General features: G+C 36.7%; 1 protein-coding gene across 1 annotated transcript; it reads left to right on the forward strand.

The window, feature by feature from the left end:
• The first annotated feature begins 12,706 nt into the window (after positions 1–12,706).
• Positions 12,707–16,397, forward strand: LOC112189927 (ETHYLENE INSENSITIVE 3-like 1 protein). Its single transcript, XM_024329319.2, has 2 exons — positions 12,707–13,010; positions 14,060–16,397. The coding sequence occupies exon 2, from the start codon at positions 14,199–14,201 to the stop codon at positions 16,020–16,022; it is 1,824 nt and encodes a 607-aa protein (XP_024185087.1). The 5' UTR covers positions 12,707–13,010; positions 14,060–14,198; the 3' UTR covers positions 16,023–16,397.
• The last annotated feature ends 1,342 nt before the right edge of the window (positions 16,398–17,739 follow it).

Consider the following 17,739-nt stretch of genomic DNA (forward strand, 5'->3'; position numbering starts at 1 on the left):
CAACTTAACCACCAACTCCGACTACGAGATCTCTAGCCCATGTCCTCTACTTGCGGCCCACACTTGCTCCGCCGCCTCTGGTTCAAGTGCACCCCATGCCGCTTCTTCATCACCCACTGCCTCCCCTTTCTCTCCCATTTAATTCCCGGTCCCCAATTTAATGGCCTCCGACTGCGCCCCCGACGACTCCTACTGTCCCTTCCCGGCCCAAAACCCAACTCTGACTCCGACTCTTTGATATGAACATTTTAATGCGACGTTTTAATTCATATTTACTTAGTTATTTCCTTAAATAAATCATTTTAGTTTAGGAAAGTTTCTATTTCCTATTTTTAGAAAGTTTCCATTTTAGTTTAGGAAAGTTTCCATTTCTTATTTTTAGAAAGTTTCTATTTTTAGTAATAGTTTCTATTTTCAGGTCCTTGGAATAAATGAGCTGAAATGAGCTCAAAAGGAGAAAGAAAAGCTAGGGAACGTTAGAGAGAGCTGAGATAAGTCACAAGGGGTGCAAAAATGAGCTGAAATGAGGATATGAAGTTTTCCTGGTTCAGCCAGGAAACCCTGTTCAGAAAAGGAAACTTTGACAAAGCAAGACTCCTAAGCCAACCAGGAAGTATGGTCGAAATAATGAAGAAAAATGATGTTGAGAGAAGAGTCCTGGAGGCACTAGGAGACCTTATGGATTGGAGATGACACATTGAAGCCCAAGAATCTTCAAGATTAATGTGGATTTTGGCAAAATGGTGAAACGCCCAAGTGATTTTGGATTGTTGGACGTAATGGAGATATTTTGGGAATTAAATCTGATTTTGCCATGGTAAATCATGAAAATAATGTGAAAAATCAAGAAGAAATCAAGGAAAAACGTTGGAGATATTCTAGGGAGAGTTTCAAGGGATTGTGCAACAAGAAAAAGCTCAAAACAAGTCCAGATTCGTTCCTAAAACCCCTCAATATATTTTGGACGAAAATAAGGAATAAAATCTGCATTTTGCCATGAAAATCAAGAGAAAATCAAGGGGAGATGTTAAAGATAAGGTCATGGAGATTTTAAGGGAGAAAAGGTTCAAAATGCGTCCAGATACGTTGTCTAGGTACATCCCTAGATATTTGGCCGAAAATGATGAATAAAATCAGAAATAATCCTTGGAAATTCAGCAATTATATATATTAAAGGATTATGAACTTAGTTTAAAGGCTTTTAATTGGTTGGGTGACACAACAAAGCTGACATGGTGCTACGTGATTAGTGGAAGCTGTGTGGAATTATTAAATAAATCTTTGGGAAAATAAAAGAAGATTCATGAAGCTTGGAGACCAAGTTCACGTCCCCTATATATACTCCCCCTAGCTTGACGTTTTAGACACACATTCTCTCATTCAGAAAATACTTCCATAACATCAGAAAGCTCTCTCCCTCTCTCCATTCTCTAGTTTTCAAGTTCTGCGTTTTCAAGCAAGGAGAGGAAGAAGAAGAAGGAGCCATGAAGATCATATCCTCCATCATCCACCTTGAAGACTTGCTTCCAAGATTCAAGAGTCCAACATTCAAGCTCTCCATCTCCATCTCCACTCACGGTGTATTCGATCTTTTTTCTTGTAACCTTTTGGTTTTCCTTGTTTGAATTCGTAGGAACTTGTTTCTAGTTAACAATAACGTTTAGGGCAAAGTTTAAGCCCAATTCTATGTTTAAATAAAGATTTTGAATTCCATAATTGTGATTCTAAGTTGCTTATGTGAGTTTGTTCGATTGAATTTGCTTTACAGAAAACTTTTATATGTTTATGTTCTTTGGTGGCCAACTTAGGATATATGCATGTAATTGGTGCTAGATTTAGGTAAACGATTCACCTAATAGTTTTGTGATGCTATTTCATAAGTAGTAAAGGCTTTGGACAAAGGTCGAATTCAATTGAAGAGGATTGCAAATAAGTGAACTTATTCATACTAGGTTGTGCACTTAAGTTGATAACCTTTTTCTATGCTTCTTGCGTTGAAAATGTTTTGATTAGCTAGCTTTCTAGACTTTGATTGCATGTTTAATAGGATTGATCTAGGTGTTTTCATTTAGATTAATTAATTAGTAAAGGAAAGTAAAATATGAGAAATCATTTGCTTTGAATGTTTCACATGATCAACTTCTTTCTCATGACTTAGATGATCAATTATAGGGTTTGAATCAAATTTGATTACATGGAATTGGTTTTGATATTTGTTTCTTACATTTCATTCTTATACATGTGTTTTTGTATTTTCTTTCTTTTATTTATTTTAATTTTTGAAACCCTAATTCTGAAATCCCCCTTTTATTTAGTTATTTGTATATATTTTTGTAAATATTATACTTTGTATTTATTTTAATTCTTTATTTGTTTTACAATGACAGGTGTACCCTCAATTCCCGGTTAGAACGATCCCTATTTACCATATACTAATGATGACATTTTTCAGGGTTAAATTATACGCTTGCTTTTAAGCGTATCACTCTTCCCCCGGCCCAGCTCCTCAACCTCTCCTTCAACCAGGACCACAGCTGCTTCGCCGAGGGCATCGACCTTGGCTTCCGCATCTATAACTGCGATCCCTTTCGCGAGATCTTCCGCCGCGACTTCAGCCCACGCGGCACTGTCGGATTGGTCCAGATGCTCTTCCGCTGCAACATCCTCACCATCGTCGGCGATGGCCCCGACCCCCTCTACTCCCCAACAAGGTCATGATCTAGGACGACCACAAGTCCCGCTGAATTGGCGAGCTCTCCTTCCACTTCGAGGTCAAAGTCGTCAAGCGCCGCCGCGACCGCATCGTCGTCGTTATGGTCCAGAAGATCTTCATCTACAATTTCACCAATTTGAAGCTTCTCCAGGCACAGCGCTGCCATCATTTTGGGAATTTATGGCAAAGAGAAGAAGCTAGAAAGAGATGGGAAAATTATAAAGAATAGTGAGGAGGACAAGATCGATATGTGGAGAGGGAGAGAGAGAAAAGCAGAAAAAAATAAATAAAAAAGAGATAAAAATTAGAAAAAAAGAAAGAGAAAAAAATATAAAAAGGATCTTGGGGGTAGAATAGTCATTTTAGACATGTTTTGGACATGTTGTGTGAGAATTAGAAAGAATAAGGACTATCCAGTTTAATTTCATATACCTGATACTTACCAATTCAAATACCTGAGTCAGAGTTGGGTTTTGTCCATTAAATCGGGTCCAAAACAGGTCCAATTCAAATTTCATATACCTGATACTTACCTCATCTCATACAACTTAAACATGATCTTTACATGTCAACGTATAAATGAAGGGCTAGATAGTTATTTAGCTTCAGATTTCTAAATTTGGAGTGTTGCTTCGACTAGAACTCTCATGTCTGATCCATTTAATTAATTGTCAGCCTTTAGTGTCTATCCAAGTGATTGTCAGCCCTAAGCCTTCATTTTCTCTTCTTATTTGGCCAGGAAACTTATGATTATGGCTCATATTACATCACCAAGAGTGTTAGCTTCCAACTACAATTGTCTGCCTTGTTCGGGGTGATCCACTTGTAATGTTCTGGTATAACCCTTTGCAAGTTTTCATTATAGAGAGTTGCTTTGGAGTAGAAGAGAACTAGAACTGGGATAAATTTATTGGGAATGTATGTTATGAACTCAGATAGTCACTTTATCAGGTTCTATAAGTTTGTTGTATGCAAGTTCAGATTTGGGCCTCAACCTCAATTAGGCTAATATTCTCTAACGCTCTATATCTGGGATCCCAAAGGAATGACCCAAATCCATTTGCTTAAGTTTGGAGATAACTTTCTTCTACTTGCAATTTTCGGGTTAGCCTAATAATGAAGGATACTTATTTCATATGGAGGCCAACTGCATAGTGGTGGTTGGGTATCAAAAATGGATTAAATTCTTTTTTTGCACTACAAGAAAAGTGATCATTCACGACGCGATATTTACGGTGTGCATGCGCGTCGTGAATGAGTATTATATACGACAAATAATAAAAGCACGTCGTGGATGATGCATTTCAATTACATTTTTTACGGTGTGCGCAGTATGCGCGCCATTAGATTTGTGATATTGTTTTCATTAAAGGCGTGCAGCGTGCACGTGCTGTTCTGAATGCCGTGATTCTGCAAAAGAGCCAATTTTTTTGGCCAAATATTAAACTTCCCTCTCGAATGAAAAAGAAAGAGATAGAAGGCTTACTCTCTCCCTCTCAAAATCTCCTCCGCTCCCGAAACCCTAAAACCATTGCCGCTTCTCCTCCTCCTCCACTCGCAACCCTATCCCTACCGCCCAGTTTTCCCTCCTCGTCTTCTCCAGCGGGACCGTAAATGACATATTTTCCTGTAGTGTTGTGTTTATGATATTTTAGTTTTTCCTGCAAACTGATGGTGTTTATATACTCTTTTTTTGTTTCTGTGAGTCTCAATTGAACTAATGTATTTTGAGCACCATAATTGTGTGTATTGGTGAGCACCACAATTACGTGCATTGGTGAGCAGCACATCTGATTTTCTGGGATGAGGATAATCTACAACAACTTGTAATTGCATTATTATTTTATTTTCAAGAAGTGAGCTTCAAATATGTACTAGAACAAATATTTTGACAACTTATGATTTGTTCTATATACATTAGGATTTCACATTACCCTATTAGGTTAAGTTTAGCTCCTACTAATAAGGATGTCCTTATTAACGATTGTAGCTATCGTTTATGATATAATACAAGTTAAGTTCTTCAGTTAATATATATATATATATATATATATAGATCCTATCCAGAGTGTGGCCTCGCTCTGAAATTAAAGTGCGAGGTTGGAGTTTAGGGTCACTTTTCGGTCTCATATCCACATCTCAACTGTTTAGTTTTTAGGTACTAATGTATAGATCATCTTTGCAAAATTTCAGTCAAATTGATGGTCGTTAAGGCGTTTACAACTGCCTTAAAGCTAGTACGGTTTAGGTTGGACAAATTTAGTTCTTCCATTGGTTTAAGCGAGTTAGATATCTTAAAGATCATTAATTTGGCTGAAATTTTGCAGAGATGATCTATACATTAGTACCTAAAAGCTGAACGGTTGAGATGTGGATATGAGACCGAAAAGTGATCCTAAACTCCAACCTCGCACTTTAATTTTAGAGCGAGGCCTCACTCTGGATAGGATCTAATATATATATATATATATATATATATATATATATATATATATCAAAAAAGATATGCAAAAATAAACTATAAAGGCATGAAAATTCCACTACCAAGCCACCACCGCCTAATTAAGTCTCTCAAGAAATGAAAAAACTTGATTACTTTTTAACGTGAGGGTTGGTGTTCGGATCATATATCCATAACCCACCCAATTTTGAATTTAAGCTTTATTCATATTGTTGCCTTTCTATAATTTTGCATATTTTTGTTAAAAACCTAGAGCCATCTGCTAGGGTTGGGGAAAGGGATTTCACGACCATCTTTCTAGCAAATTCTCTAATATTCAGATGAATCTTCTTAGCTGGAATTGTAGAGGAATCAGTAATGGCAACACTCGAAGGGCACTGAAGGGTTTGATCGCCCTACATCGACCATCGATGTTATTTTTGTGCGAAACTAAGATCCGATCAAAGGAATGCACTGCCAACCTGCACAGTGATCTGGGTTTCACTTCGTCTAATTTGTACTGAGTACTGAGACTATAGGTCATTCTGGAGGTCTTGCTTTGCTCTGGAATGAAAATGTCCAGGTCCGGTTTCACTCGAAGACGGAGCGATATATTGACGATATGATAAATTTATTCCTTTCTGTTTTTTTATTTTTTTTTTCTTCTTTTTATTTTTTCAAATAGAAAGAAAGAAAGGGAAAAAAATTCTTTTTCAAAAAAAAAATTTAATTAATTTAAAAAAAACTGAGGGCATAATAGACATTTCGCCGCGACTTTTAGATGGCAAGGACCTATTGATCTGAAATTTTGAAGCATAGGGACTAAACGTGTGAAATTAGAAGGCCAGGGACTGAAGTGTTTTATGGTTAAAAACTCAAGGACTAAACAATATTTAGTCCAAATACAAAATATGAGCATAGGTCTTGAGCATTGGCAAAGGGAGATATTTGGATGCCGACAACAGGAGATGACAGCTATACAAGGTAGATTGGAAGTCCTTTTGGGTTTACCTAGCAGTCAGGAGTTGCAGGAGGAAAAGCAGTGGTTGGTATGCCTCCTACAAAGTCTTCTTTCATAGGAATAGTCATATTAGAAATAGATTACGAAGGTAATTTGATTGAAAGAAGGTGACAGGAACACAAGCTTCTTCCACTGTCGTGCAACTAGTAGAAAAAGAAAGAATTCCATAATGAGTTTGTTTGATAAGGAGGGTAATCGGAAGGAAGATGATCAAGGTTTGGAAGAGATTGTTTCTGATTATTTTGAGGAGATGTTCACTGCTTTTGAGGTTGACCTAGAAGCTCTGGATGAGACTTTGGAGGCTATCCAGCCTTGTGTGACACTTGCCATGAATATTGAGCTCTCTCATCCTTATAGTGAGGAGGAGGTGAAATTGGCCTTGTTCAGATGTACCCCACTAAGTCCCCGGGGACTGATGAGATGCCTCCTTTTTTTTTTCCAGCATTATTGGGAGTCCATTAGATCAAATATTACTGAGGTAGTGCTCAACTTCCTCCATTCAGATTAGCTCCTCATATAGATAAATTTCACTCATATTTGTCTCATTCCTAAGGTGGATAGTCTAGAGCATATGCCTAATTTGCAACCTATTACACTTTGCAATGCATTGTATAAGATTTGTTCTAAGGTTATTCCTAGTAGACTTAAGGAGATTCTCTCGAATATTATATCTCCATACCAGAGTGCTTTTATTCCAGGCAGGCTTATTATGGATAATACTTTGGTTGCTAATGAAGTGGCACATTTTATACATAATAAGAGGGTAAGTGACAAATTATGGCAGTTAAACTAGATTTGAATAAGGCTTATAATCGTATGGAATGGTCTTTTATGAGGAAAGTCATGCAGCGTATGGGTTTTGCATAGAGTTGGATTGATATGATTATTCAATGCATCTTGACGCTCATGTATGCTTTCGTAGTGTAATGGAAACTCAGGGAAATGTAATCCCTTATAGAGAACTGAGACAAGGTGATCCATTATCACCTTATCTGTTTCTGTTGGGGGTCAAAGGTTTATCTGCATTGTTTCTTCGGAGTGCTAGCACTAGGCGATTACCAGGGATCTCAGTTTGTGAGAATGCTCCTGCACTTAATCATTTACTTTTCACTGATGATAGTCTTCTCTATGCGAAGGCATCTAGTCAGGCTTGTTTGGAGATTAAACGGACAGGTCAATTTTCACAAAAATTCTGTCACTTTTAGTGAAAATGTTACCTTGACAGAATAGGAGGAATTGGCTGAGTTATTGGGCATTGGTGTTGTGGAATGCGACAAGAAATACCTTAAGTCTTCCTACCTATGTTTGGTGGGAACGTACAGCTACTTTTCAGTATTTGAAGGAGCGATTGGGGAATGGGGCTAGTAAGGATATATTGATTAGGGTAGTGGCCCAATCACTTTCCACTTATGCTATGAGTTATTTTCTGCTTACCCAAAAATTCTATGATGATCTTCAGAAGATTTATGCTAGATTCTGGTGGGGCAGTAAAGAAGATAAAAACATGATCCATCTGAAGGATTAGGAGTCCCTTTGTAAACTTAAGCAGGAAGAGGGTTTAGGTTTCCGTAATCTCCGTGCTTTCTATTTGGCAATACTTGCAAAACAAGGATGGAGAGTGTTACACAATCCAGAATCTCTGATTGACAGGATTTACAAGGCAAAGTATTTTCCTACATCATCCTTGTAGGACGCTCAGGCTCATAGTTCCCCATCCTATTCTTAGATGAGCATTTTTGAGGTTATGAGTATGTTACGTGAGGGTGTTTGCTGGCAGGTGGGTTTAAGTTTAGATATTTCTATTTGTTTTGATCCTTAAATACCATGAGCTCATTCTTTTCTTCCTATTGCAGCTCCGCTATATCCTTAGGTGCATCAGGTTAATAATTTAATTATTAACAAGCAATGAGATGTCAATTTGGTCAATCAGATTTTTCAAGCTGAAGATAGTTCTTTCATTCTTTCTATTCCTTTGAGTTTGAGGAATGTGGAGGATAGGAGGGTATGGTTTTATGATTCTAAGGGGAAATTCACAGTTAAGAGTGCTTATAGAATGCTGGTTTAGGGGTTTCATGAACTGCAAGAGCGGTATGTGAATGTCCCTGCAACACTATGGAAGAAACTGTGGAAAATGAAGATGCCAGCCTCTGCCACGGTTTGTATCTGGAAGATTTTGCACAATATTTTGCCAATCAAGACTCATTTAGCTGAGAAGTTTGTGGTCTTGGATAATACTTCTTATGTTCTCTGTGATGGGGGGGGGGGGGGTGGGGGAGAGTGTGGAACACCTGTGTAAAAGCTACCCTTTTACACATGAAGTGTTCAGAACGCATCAAGCCCTTGGTGCGTGTTAGGGTGTGGATAGCATGGCTTTAACTTTGGGTGATAGGCTTCTTTTTTGTTTGAATAATCTTCCTGAACACTCTTGGACTCTGCTTGTGTATTTTATTTGGGGAGTTTGGAGGGCCGTAATTTGCGGGTTTTGGATGGTAAGAGTACTACAATAAGAGATTAATTTGGTTTTTGGATTGAATGCCTGATTTTGTGACTATCGTTTTCATAATCGAACCCCATAACGGGGTGTGGGGGTGGGATGACTGCAAGGCTGGAAAGCTCATTCTGATGGTTGGTTGAAAATTAATATGGATGGTTCCTTTGATAACTCTACTAAATAATTGGAGTGATCATTAGACTCTTCAGGTGCTTGTTTTGGTGGGTTCTACAGAACAATTCGTAATGTCTTCTCAGCAGAACAGGTTGAGGCATTGGCGGGGAGGGTGACAGTCTCACATGCTTTAGAGCAAGGACTCTCTCCGGTCATCTTTGAGACGGATTCTTTGGTATTTGTTCAAGCAGTCAACTAGAGCGTCATCCCCCATACTTTCTCCTTGGGTCGTGTGTATGATGGTATTATCTGTGATTTCCTTTAGATCCCGAGTTCTTATTTTACTCATGCTTATCGTCAGGCTAATACTGTAGTCTGTAGCCCATAAATTAGCTAATTATGCTCATTCTTTTTCTCAAGATGTTACTTGGGTGTCTGTTTCCCCGGTTTTTATTCTGGATGTAATTGAGAAGGAGTTTTCTCCTAATTAATAAAGAGTTGTCAATTGATTCAAATTTTTTTTTTTAATGTATAGTACACTTGTATTTCGATTTGTTTTAGTAAGCGCTAGAAAATTAATATTTTTTTCTTAATTTTCATGCACATGCTAAGATAACCATCTTTCGGCTAATCTAGCCTCCTCCGTCCCTCGGGACCAACAAGGGGTAGTACAGGAATATTCACTTGTTGTCCATCGACTACGCCTTTCAGTCTTATCTTAGGCCCTGACTCACCCTCCGTGGACGAACCGTAGTAGATTTACTAGAGTGATTGGTAGGTAGATCAAATTTATCATAGTACTTGAAGAAAAAAAAATCAAACATTAAAATACAAAAGGGAACAAATTTAAAAGTACAGTATTTCAATAAATTATAAATATTCCAAAAGTATATAAATTTATTTGTTTTAGTAAGAGCTAGAAAACTTATTAATTTTATTTTTTAAATTTTTATATGCATGCCAAGTGAGTAAATGTGTTAGTAGAGCACTAAATTTTCTAGAGTGATTGGTACGTAGGTCAAATAAATTTATTTGACATAATTTTGGTATGACAAACAGCTTTATGTGAATAATAAATTTCATAGTTCTTGTAGAAAAAAAAGAAAAAGAATCTGAACATTAAAATACAAAAGGTAACAATTATAAAAGTACAGCATCTCAATAAATGTTAAATCTTCCAGATAATTTCTTTTTCCCTACTAAGAGCAACTCCAACAGATTCCCTATATTTTGATTTTTCTCTACTTTAGGGAAAAATAAGCATCTTTTACTCCAACAGATTCCCTATAACTATCTCTATTTTAGGGAAAGTGAGGAGAGAGAAAACCAAATTCCCTATATTTACAGCAAACTCCAAAATTTTAAAGAAGAATATGGAGATTTTATAGATTACTGTAAATTAGGGAATTTGTTGGAGTTGGAGAAGAAAAATAGGCTAAAGGTTTGACTTTTGCTTCTCTATAATACAAAAATTATAAGGAAGCTGTTGGAGTTGCTCTAAGGGGGTGTATTGTATATGGAATTAATGGAACTTTTAAATAAATCTATGGAATTTAGAAGTCTGGGTGTATTCAATATAGACTTTTAACAATCCATGAAAGTCTTGAGGTATTCAATTAGGATTTTTAAAGACTTCATAAATTCCACCAAAATCTAGGGGTATTCAATTAGGACTTTTAAAAATGAATAAAAGTACAGAGGTATTCAAAATATCATTCATACTTATGGAATTAGAAAATTATGGATAATCATGGACTTTGTAGTGTTAACTATACATACCAAATTACAATAATTTTCCAGCCTCTAGACCAAAGATTTCAAAAAGTCTATCAAAATTTCTTCTTAAAAAAAAAAAATTCTATCAAAGTTCTTCTCTCTAAGCACAAAGAAGTTTGTCCTTTATCATCTCTCTTTCTTAATTTTTTGTCTTTATTCTAATCTTTTATGATATCAACCTTTTTTTGATACCCAACATGTTCATTGTAGTTGTTGAATGTGATTTTTGTTTTTTTTTTCCAGTTGTGATACTTCGAACCTTAATAGCAATAAAAATGATTTATGAAACCCTAAAACTCAAATATTGTGGTCTACACCAAAGACCTTGAACCATACTAAATTTTATCTTATTAATTAATTATTCTCATTAATTTGAATTTATATTATGGTTCAAAAAAAGGTTGAACAATTGAATTTCAATTGATTGATTATAGATTAAGACATTGACCAATATTGCTACAATATTTGTTAATCGGCGAAAATAAAATTGATGAGAATAATTAACATAAACATCAAGTGATCTATATTGTATATTTATGTTGTTGGGAGATTAGGAATGAGAACAAACTCGCTAGACAGACTAACAATCATTTATTTGAGTCAATTTCTATTATAAGATACTTGAGCATTGAAGAGACAACTAGTTATTATTTTGTTTTGTGTTTGAGCTGCATTTGTTTTATTTTTTTGTCTTTTGTTTTTGTTTTTTTTTTTTTAATATATTTTGTACATCCTAGGAAATCTGTAGAAGTCATTCATAATAAAGTATATAGATTTTCATGAATCGATAAAAGTCTATTGCTAAAATCAATGGTTTTAAGAAATCCATAACAGTCTATCAACTTTCTAAAGAGTCTGTGGACTTTTCAAAAAGTCTGTCATTTAAAAAAAGTCTGTACAAATCCAAATACAATACACCTCCCTAAGATGTTAAAAAGTGACCCAAAAAAAAAAAAAAGTTTTACAATAGAAAAAAAAAAGTGCTATAAAACCAACCAATGAAAAGAAAGTAGAGTTGGAAACTTTTGCCGAACTTTTGTCCAGACTTATGTGATGATGTAGGTAAGTCACATGTGCACAAACTTTATGGTGGTGATGATGACAAATATGATAGAGATAGATAGATGGATGGATATTTATCTATATATTAATTTACAATTACACCATGTGCTTCCATTACTTGTCCAAATATGAAGGGCTCAGTCTTCCCATTTTTAATGCACTATGCTATCACAATATACAACCAAATTTGTTGTCTTTTATGCCTGATTTAACCCCAATTTTAGGAAATGGAAAGTCAGCAAAGAGTATTATGGTAATTAATAACAACGCCATTTATGATTTAATATTCGTTTTTATAGTAATAATGTAAATTAGCCATTTGGCCTCCTTCTACGAAATTCAGGTGCTTCATTTCTTAAGACCAAACGGCGTTGTCCACCAACCAAAAGCCCTAATTACAAATAGCTAATTCAAGCAACAATATCTCAGACTTTATGTTTTTTTGTTTTCAATGGACTCCTTAAATTGGATATATGCAATTTAAGTCACAAATTAATTTTTAATTTCTCTTTTGAAAATAGAACCGAATGTTTAAGGAACTATACGTAATCTTGTGCAACTATTTAAGTTATTACTTCATTCTGAGGTTACTTTTTCTTTGCGTGTGCATTGGTTCCATCATTAGTTCTTACCATTACTATTACCGAACAATCTTAAATGATAAATTCAATAAACTCAGTACACGTAAGCCATGCGTTTTAAATATAAATTTGATGTCGGTATTTTATTAATTTAAATTTTTTTTTATGTACCATATCAGACTTTAACGAAAAAGAAATAGAACTTGTTGGTATGTGATAAAATCTCACACTGTCATCGCTCTGTAAGATAGGAGCGCCACATAGAACAAAAAAGATTGATTCAAAAAAAATAGTATCTCGAAGTGTCTTAAATGTGTTTCGGTGTATTTTTCTCTTATAAGGGAAAATGTTGAATAGGGTGTTTGGTGAAAGCACCAAGGGCTTGGGTGTGAGCAAACACACAGAGGAGAAACCCAACGCCTATAAAAGTCTCCCATATCCAAAACGAAAGGTCCCACGCCTCAACCACGGTTAAAAACGTAACCAGAGACCTGGTTAAATAATAAGTCCAACCCTCTCCCCCTGTCTCTCTCTGCATCTCTCTCTCTCTCTCTCTTTCTCTAAAGAGAAGAAATTTGGATACTGTAGTAGCTTTGTTCCACCTAGCTTTGTCCCTGCAGTCACCCCCGTCTCTCTCTCTCTCTTCTTTTTCTTGTTCTTCGTCCTTCCATTAAGAAAAGAAAAAGAAAACCCACTAAAAAGAACTGTCCTTTCATCTCTCTCTCTGTATCTCTGTATCTCTCTGTGAGCAAAGAAGAGAGGAGCAATCAGAGACTGCTGTCAGGAGCTTTAGTGGCTTCATTATCAATCTGGTACCTTCATTTTCTTCTCGTTTAATTCATTTGATATTCCTCATGTCTACACCATTAATTAATAATAAATACATATTCTTTTTTACATGCTATGTGAATATTTTCTTTGATGGATTTTGAGGGTTGATCTTTGTGAGTCATTTATATGTAACTACTGTTTTGTTCTTCTGTGAGTCCTATGTGTATTGTTTCTCGTTTGTTGTTGTTTGGTTTTGGTTCGTCTGCTTCATTGTTATTATTATTAAGTTTTTTTTTGTTTTGAGTTTGATCTCTTTCGTTTTCGTTATTTGTCTCTCTATAGATTTGGATTTGAACAGATATTTGATCCAAAAGACGTTTTTGCAGACTTACCCTGAATTTCAGGTTTTATATTAAATGATGACAAAAAAAAAAATTAACGATTGAATTTATGTTGCTTAGATAGCTGGAAAATTTGCTGTAACCTGCGTTATAAGCTATATTGCAGCTTGTGTAAGCCGAGAAATCTGATAACTTAGGAATGTTTTGTACTCAATCATAGCACTTTTTTGTGAAAGAAAATGAATCGATCCGGATAATAATGGATCTGGGTAACCATGGTTCTATAATTTCTGCTAATAATATTGGAGGGTATTTACTTGCTGCTCAAATTTGGTGTCTACTGTAATTATTTCCTGCTGTCTGTCTTGCTGTTGGATATTTTGGGTCCTTTACTTGTTTGTGAAACTCATCTTTACTACTGGTTTGCATGCCGCGCTATTTTTCTTTTTTCGTGTGCATGTTAGATTTAAAAACAGTGAGATCTGTTCTGCTTTCCTTTTCCTTATTGGATTGTATATGTTTCTTTCTTTTTTTGGTTTTAATTTGTGGTCTGTGTGAATGCTTACGGAGTTTCTACTTATTGAATCAATTACTTTCGTGTTCTGATTAATTATATTTATGGAATTACATACTCTCCCTAGTTTTTTCTTTCATTGAACCAGAGCTATTATTGGTAGTTCACTGTATCTGATGTCATTTGTGATAATTGTTTGTTTAACTGACTTGTTTGTAATTTATTTCATCTGCAGAACAAATACAATTCGTTTACTTCTTGGGGTAACTGTGTGCAAGATTGAAATTGATTGTAAGAGGTTGACAGGGACGGCATCTAAGTAACAGATTACTATAAAATTATATAATCAGGGTTGTTCTTTCGGTCGTCGCGAAATGGGGATGTTTGAGGAAATGGGTTTCTGTGGAAATCTTGATTTCCTTTCAGCTGCTGCTGGCGTAGGTGAGGTGGTTCTAGAGCAAGAACCAGAGGCAACTGTAGAGGAGGATTATAGTGATGAAGAAATGGATGTTGATGAGCTCGAAAGGAGGATGTGGAGAGATCGGATTCTATTGAGGCGGCTTAGAGAACAAAATAAGGGAAAGGAAGGAGCTGACAATGCAAGGCAGCGCCAATCACAGGAACAAGCTCGGAGGAAGAAGATGTCACGGGCACAAGATGGAATCCTGAAATATATGCTGAAAATGATGGAAGTTTGTAAAGCTCAGGGTTTTGTTTATGGGATTATACCTGAAAAAGGAAAACCAGTGAGTGGTGCCTCTGACAATCTTCGAGAATGGTGGAAGGACAAAGTAAGATTTGATCGTAATGGCCCAGCTGCCATTTCCAAATATCAGGCAGATAATTCAATCCCTGGTTTGATGGAAGACTGCATTTCAGTGGCATCCACTCCACACACCCTGCAGGAGCTCCAGGACACCACTCTTGGTTCACTTTTGTCAGCCCTGATGCAGCACTGTGACCCACCCCAAAGGCGTTTCCCATTGGAGAAGGGTGTTTCCCCACCATGGTGGCCAACTGGTAATGAGGAATGGTGGCCTCAATTGAACTTGGCCAATCAGGGACCTCCCCCATACAAGAAGCCTCATGATCTGAAGAAGGCATGGAAGGTCAGTGTTCTCACAGCTGTGATAAAGCACATGTCACCTGATATTAACAAGATCCGCAAGCTTGTTCGTCAGTCGAAATGTTTGCAGGACAAAATGACTGCTAAGGAAAGTGCCACATGGCTGGCCATTATACACCAGGAGGAAGTTATGGCCAGGAAGATGTTCCCTGATAAGTGTCCACCTTTATCTGCTGGTGGGAGCGGATCTTTCGTAATCAGTGGTACCAGTGACTATGATGTTGAAGGGGTTGATGATGATGAACAGAATGTTGAAGTTGAGGATTGCAAACCTCTTCTGAATCACTTCAATATGGGAAGTATTGGACAAAGACCTCAGATTAAGGGAGAGCTTATTGAGACCAACTCGGATTTTGGTAAGAAGAGGAAGCAGCAGCAGGCTGAAGAGCCACAAATGATGCTTAATCAGAAGGTTTACACCTGTGAATTCCTGCAATGCCCATATAGTGATTATCGCATTGGGGGCTTTTGTGACATTACTGCTAGAAACAATCATCAGATGAGTTGCCCATACAGGAATAATTTTTCACCAGTGTTTGCAATGCCAAACTTGCTTGACAATGACAAACCTGCAGGCTTCCCTCTACCAGTTGCTCAAGCTAAGCCAGCAGTTATACAACAGGTGAACCAGACAAGCCCTTACAATGTTTCAGGACTTGGACTTGCAGATGATGGGCAGAAAATGATATCCGAGCTTATGTCATCCTATGATAGCAATACTCAGCACAGCCCGAATCCTGGCAACCTCAATGCTGTACAAGACCACAACCACCAGCAGGCAAAATTTCAGTATCCAGTGAATGATAACTTCTATGGTCAAGGGATGGTTATGGATCGTAACAATGTGCCTGAACCAACACCGATGCCCATGCTTCAACAAGTTTTCCCATCGCCTGAAGTTCAGTTTGATCAGTGCAAGGTATTTGATTCTGCCTTTGGTAACAATCCGAATGATGTTATTCCTGACTTGAGATTTGGATCTGGATCTCAGTTTAGCTTGGCATCGCCGGACTATAATGTTGGTAACTCACTGCTGAAGCAAGATGCTGCATCATCGTTTTGGTACATCTGAACAAGTTTTATGTCGGCTTCTCCAATATATGGATGAGTCTGTATATTATGGGGGGAAACGGTTCATCTTCTATACACAGTATTTCTTTATCTTTCTGTTAAGGTTTTAGTTACTTAGTTCTTATATAGTTATATATGTCCCCGGACTTGTTAGATCCTAAGAAATTGGGGGGTGTGTCACAGCAAGTTTATTGTTCAGTATAGTTGGTTAAGTAGGCCAATAAAAAGGACCGGAAAATCCCAACCTAGCTGATTGGCAATCAGTGCTTTTGTTAGAGGCATTTTCCGGTTCCCAAGGTCAATATTGGCAACCAGGTATTATTGTTGTGTTATTTATATACAGAGACATTTATTTATATGATGCTTTCTTTCATCATGTCTTGGTTTTTTGGTTTCAACGGTTCTTTTTCCATCTCCAAGGATATTCTTTCTGCCCGCTATTCTGTGATAATTTCTACCATGTTTCTTGCATGCCCTACTCTATTTCACCGTTAATCTGGTGAGAACAGAGATGACATATATATATATATATATATATATATATGAGACCCTCCACCCTATTGAGGAGCGTGAGTGCTGGTTAGAAGATCGGACACAAGAGGTGAAAAGAATATGGGGGGTGAAAAAAATGGTAAAGCCTTCACCGAATAAAACGCTGCATGCAGTAATATCACTATTGGCCACAGATTCTTGTTGCTTTGGTACGATAAAACTTGGAACCAGTTCAGTTAATATGTGCAGAATATGCTCTCTGCACTATAGACAAAGCAAGTGATGACTGACTGGTCAGTGCCTCTCTCTCTCTTTCTCTTTGTCGTGCCATACCGCCAAAATGGGCGGCTGGCCTGAAATTCAGTGCACGCAGACAAATGAACTTGCTCTGGCCCCTCCCCCTCTACTCCACTCCTCTTCACTACAAGCCATTGCCTTTGATATTTTGCAGGGTTCAATATATTGGATTGGACTGGAATTAGTGGCCAAATGAGAACCACATGAAAGTGTTTGTCAGTTGACGTTTGACTAGACAGTAGATGAGGCTCTTTTCGAGTCCGTTCTTTTCTTTTCAAAGGAGCTTTTGTACGTAAAGTTGGGGCATTTAGTCTTTCATGTTAGGCATCCGGAAAAAGAAAAGACAGAGCATGAAAAACCAGGAACAGATTGGTTGCGGTCAGAGTTAGGCGAGTCATAAAAAAACAAGTAAATAATTGTCATTTCTTGGTAAAACACAACAGTAACAAACTAACATTGTACTTCTTACTATTGAGACTGGTCTTCCTTGCTACTTTTTCATCATCGATTCATTTTTAGGAATATGTCAAATTGTCAAGCTACACTTCAAGCGATTCGTGTGTTCTTATTTAGAGTATCTCCATTAATTTCTTACAAAATCTCTATTTTAGAGACAGAAAAGTTAAAATCTTTGTAATTTTATTACTTATAAAGTTTTAACTCTAACTGCTTCCTTATACAAATAATCTGGATGAGAAAGCTTATTTAAAGATTTTTATGTAATAACGGTAACTACACAACTGAGTATGAATGTGACATTTCATATCATCAAATATTGTTACATCAATTTATCTACTTGTCATATAATATAGTTAAAATTACTATATCAGCCATTAGTATTTTTATTCTTTACCATTTCCAACCCTAATTGATGTTTTATATATGATTGCTAGAAATTTAGAACGAGCCACCGTAGAAAACAATTGGAT

The sequence above is a fragment of the Rosa chinensis genome, chromosome 1 (assembly GCF_002994745.2).
Source record: "Rosa chinensis cultivar Old Blush chromosome 1, RchiOBHm-V2, whole genome shotgun sequence".
In the NCBI taxonomy this organism is placed as follows: domain Eukaryota; kingdom Viridiplantae; phylum Streptophyta; class Magnoliopsida; order Rosales; family Rosaceae; genus Rosa; species Rosa chinensis.

Coding starts and splice junctions, on each gene's coding strand:
- LOC112189927 (XM_024329319.2), top strand. CDS start 14,199: ATGGGGATGTTTGAGGAAATGGGTTTCTGTGGAAATCTTGATTTCCTT.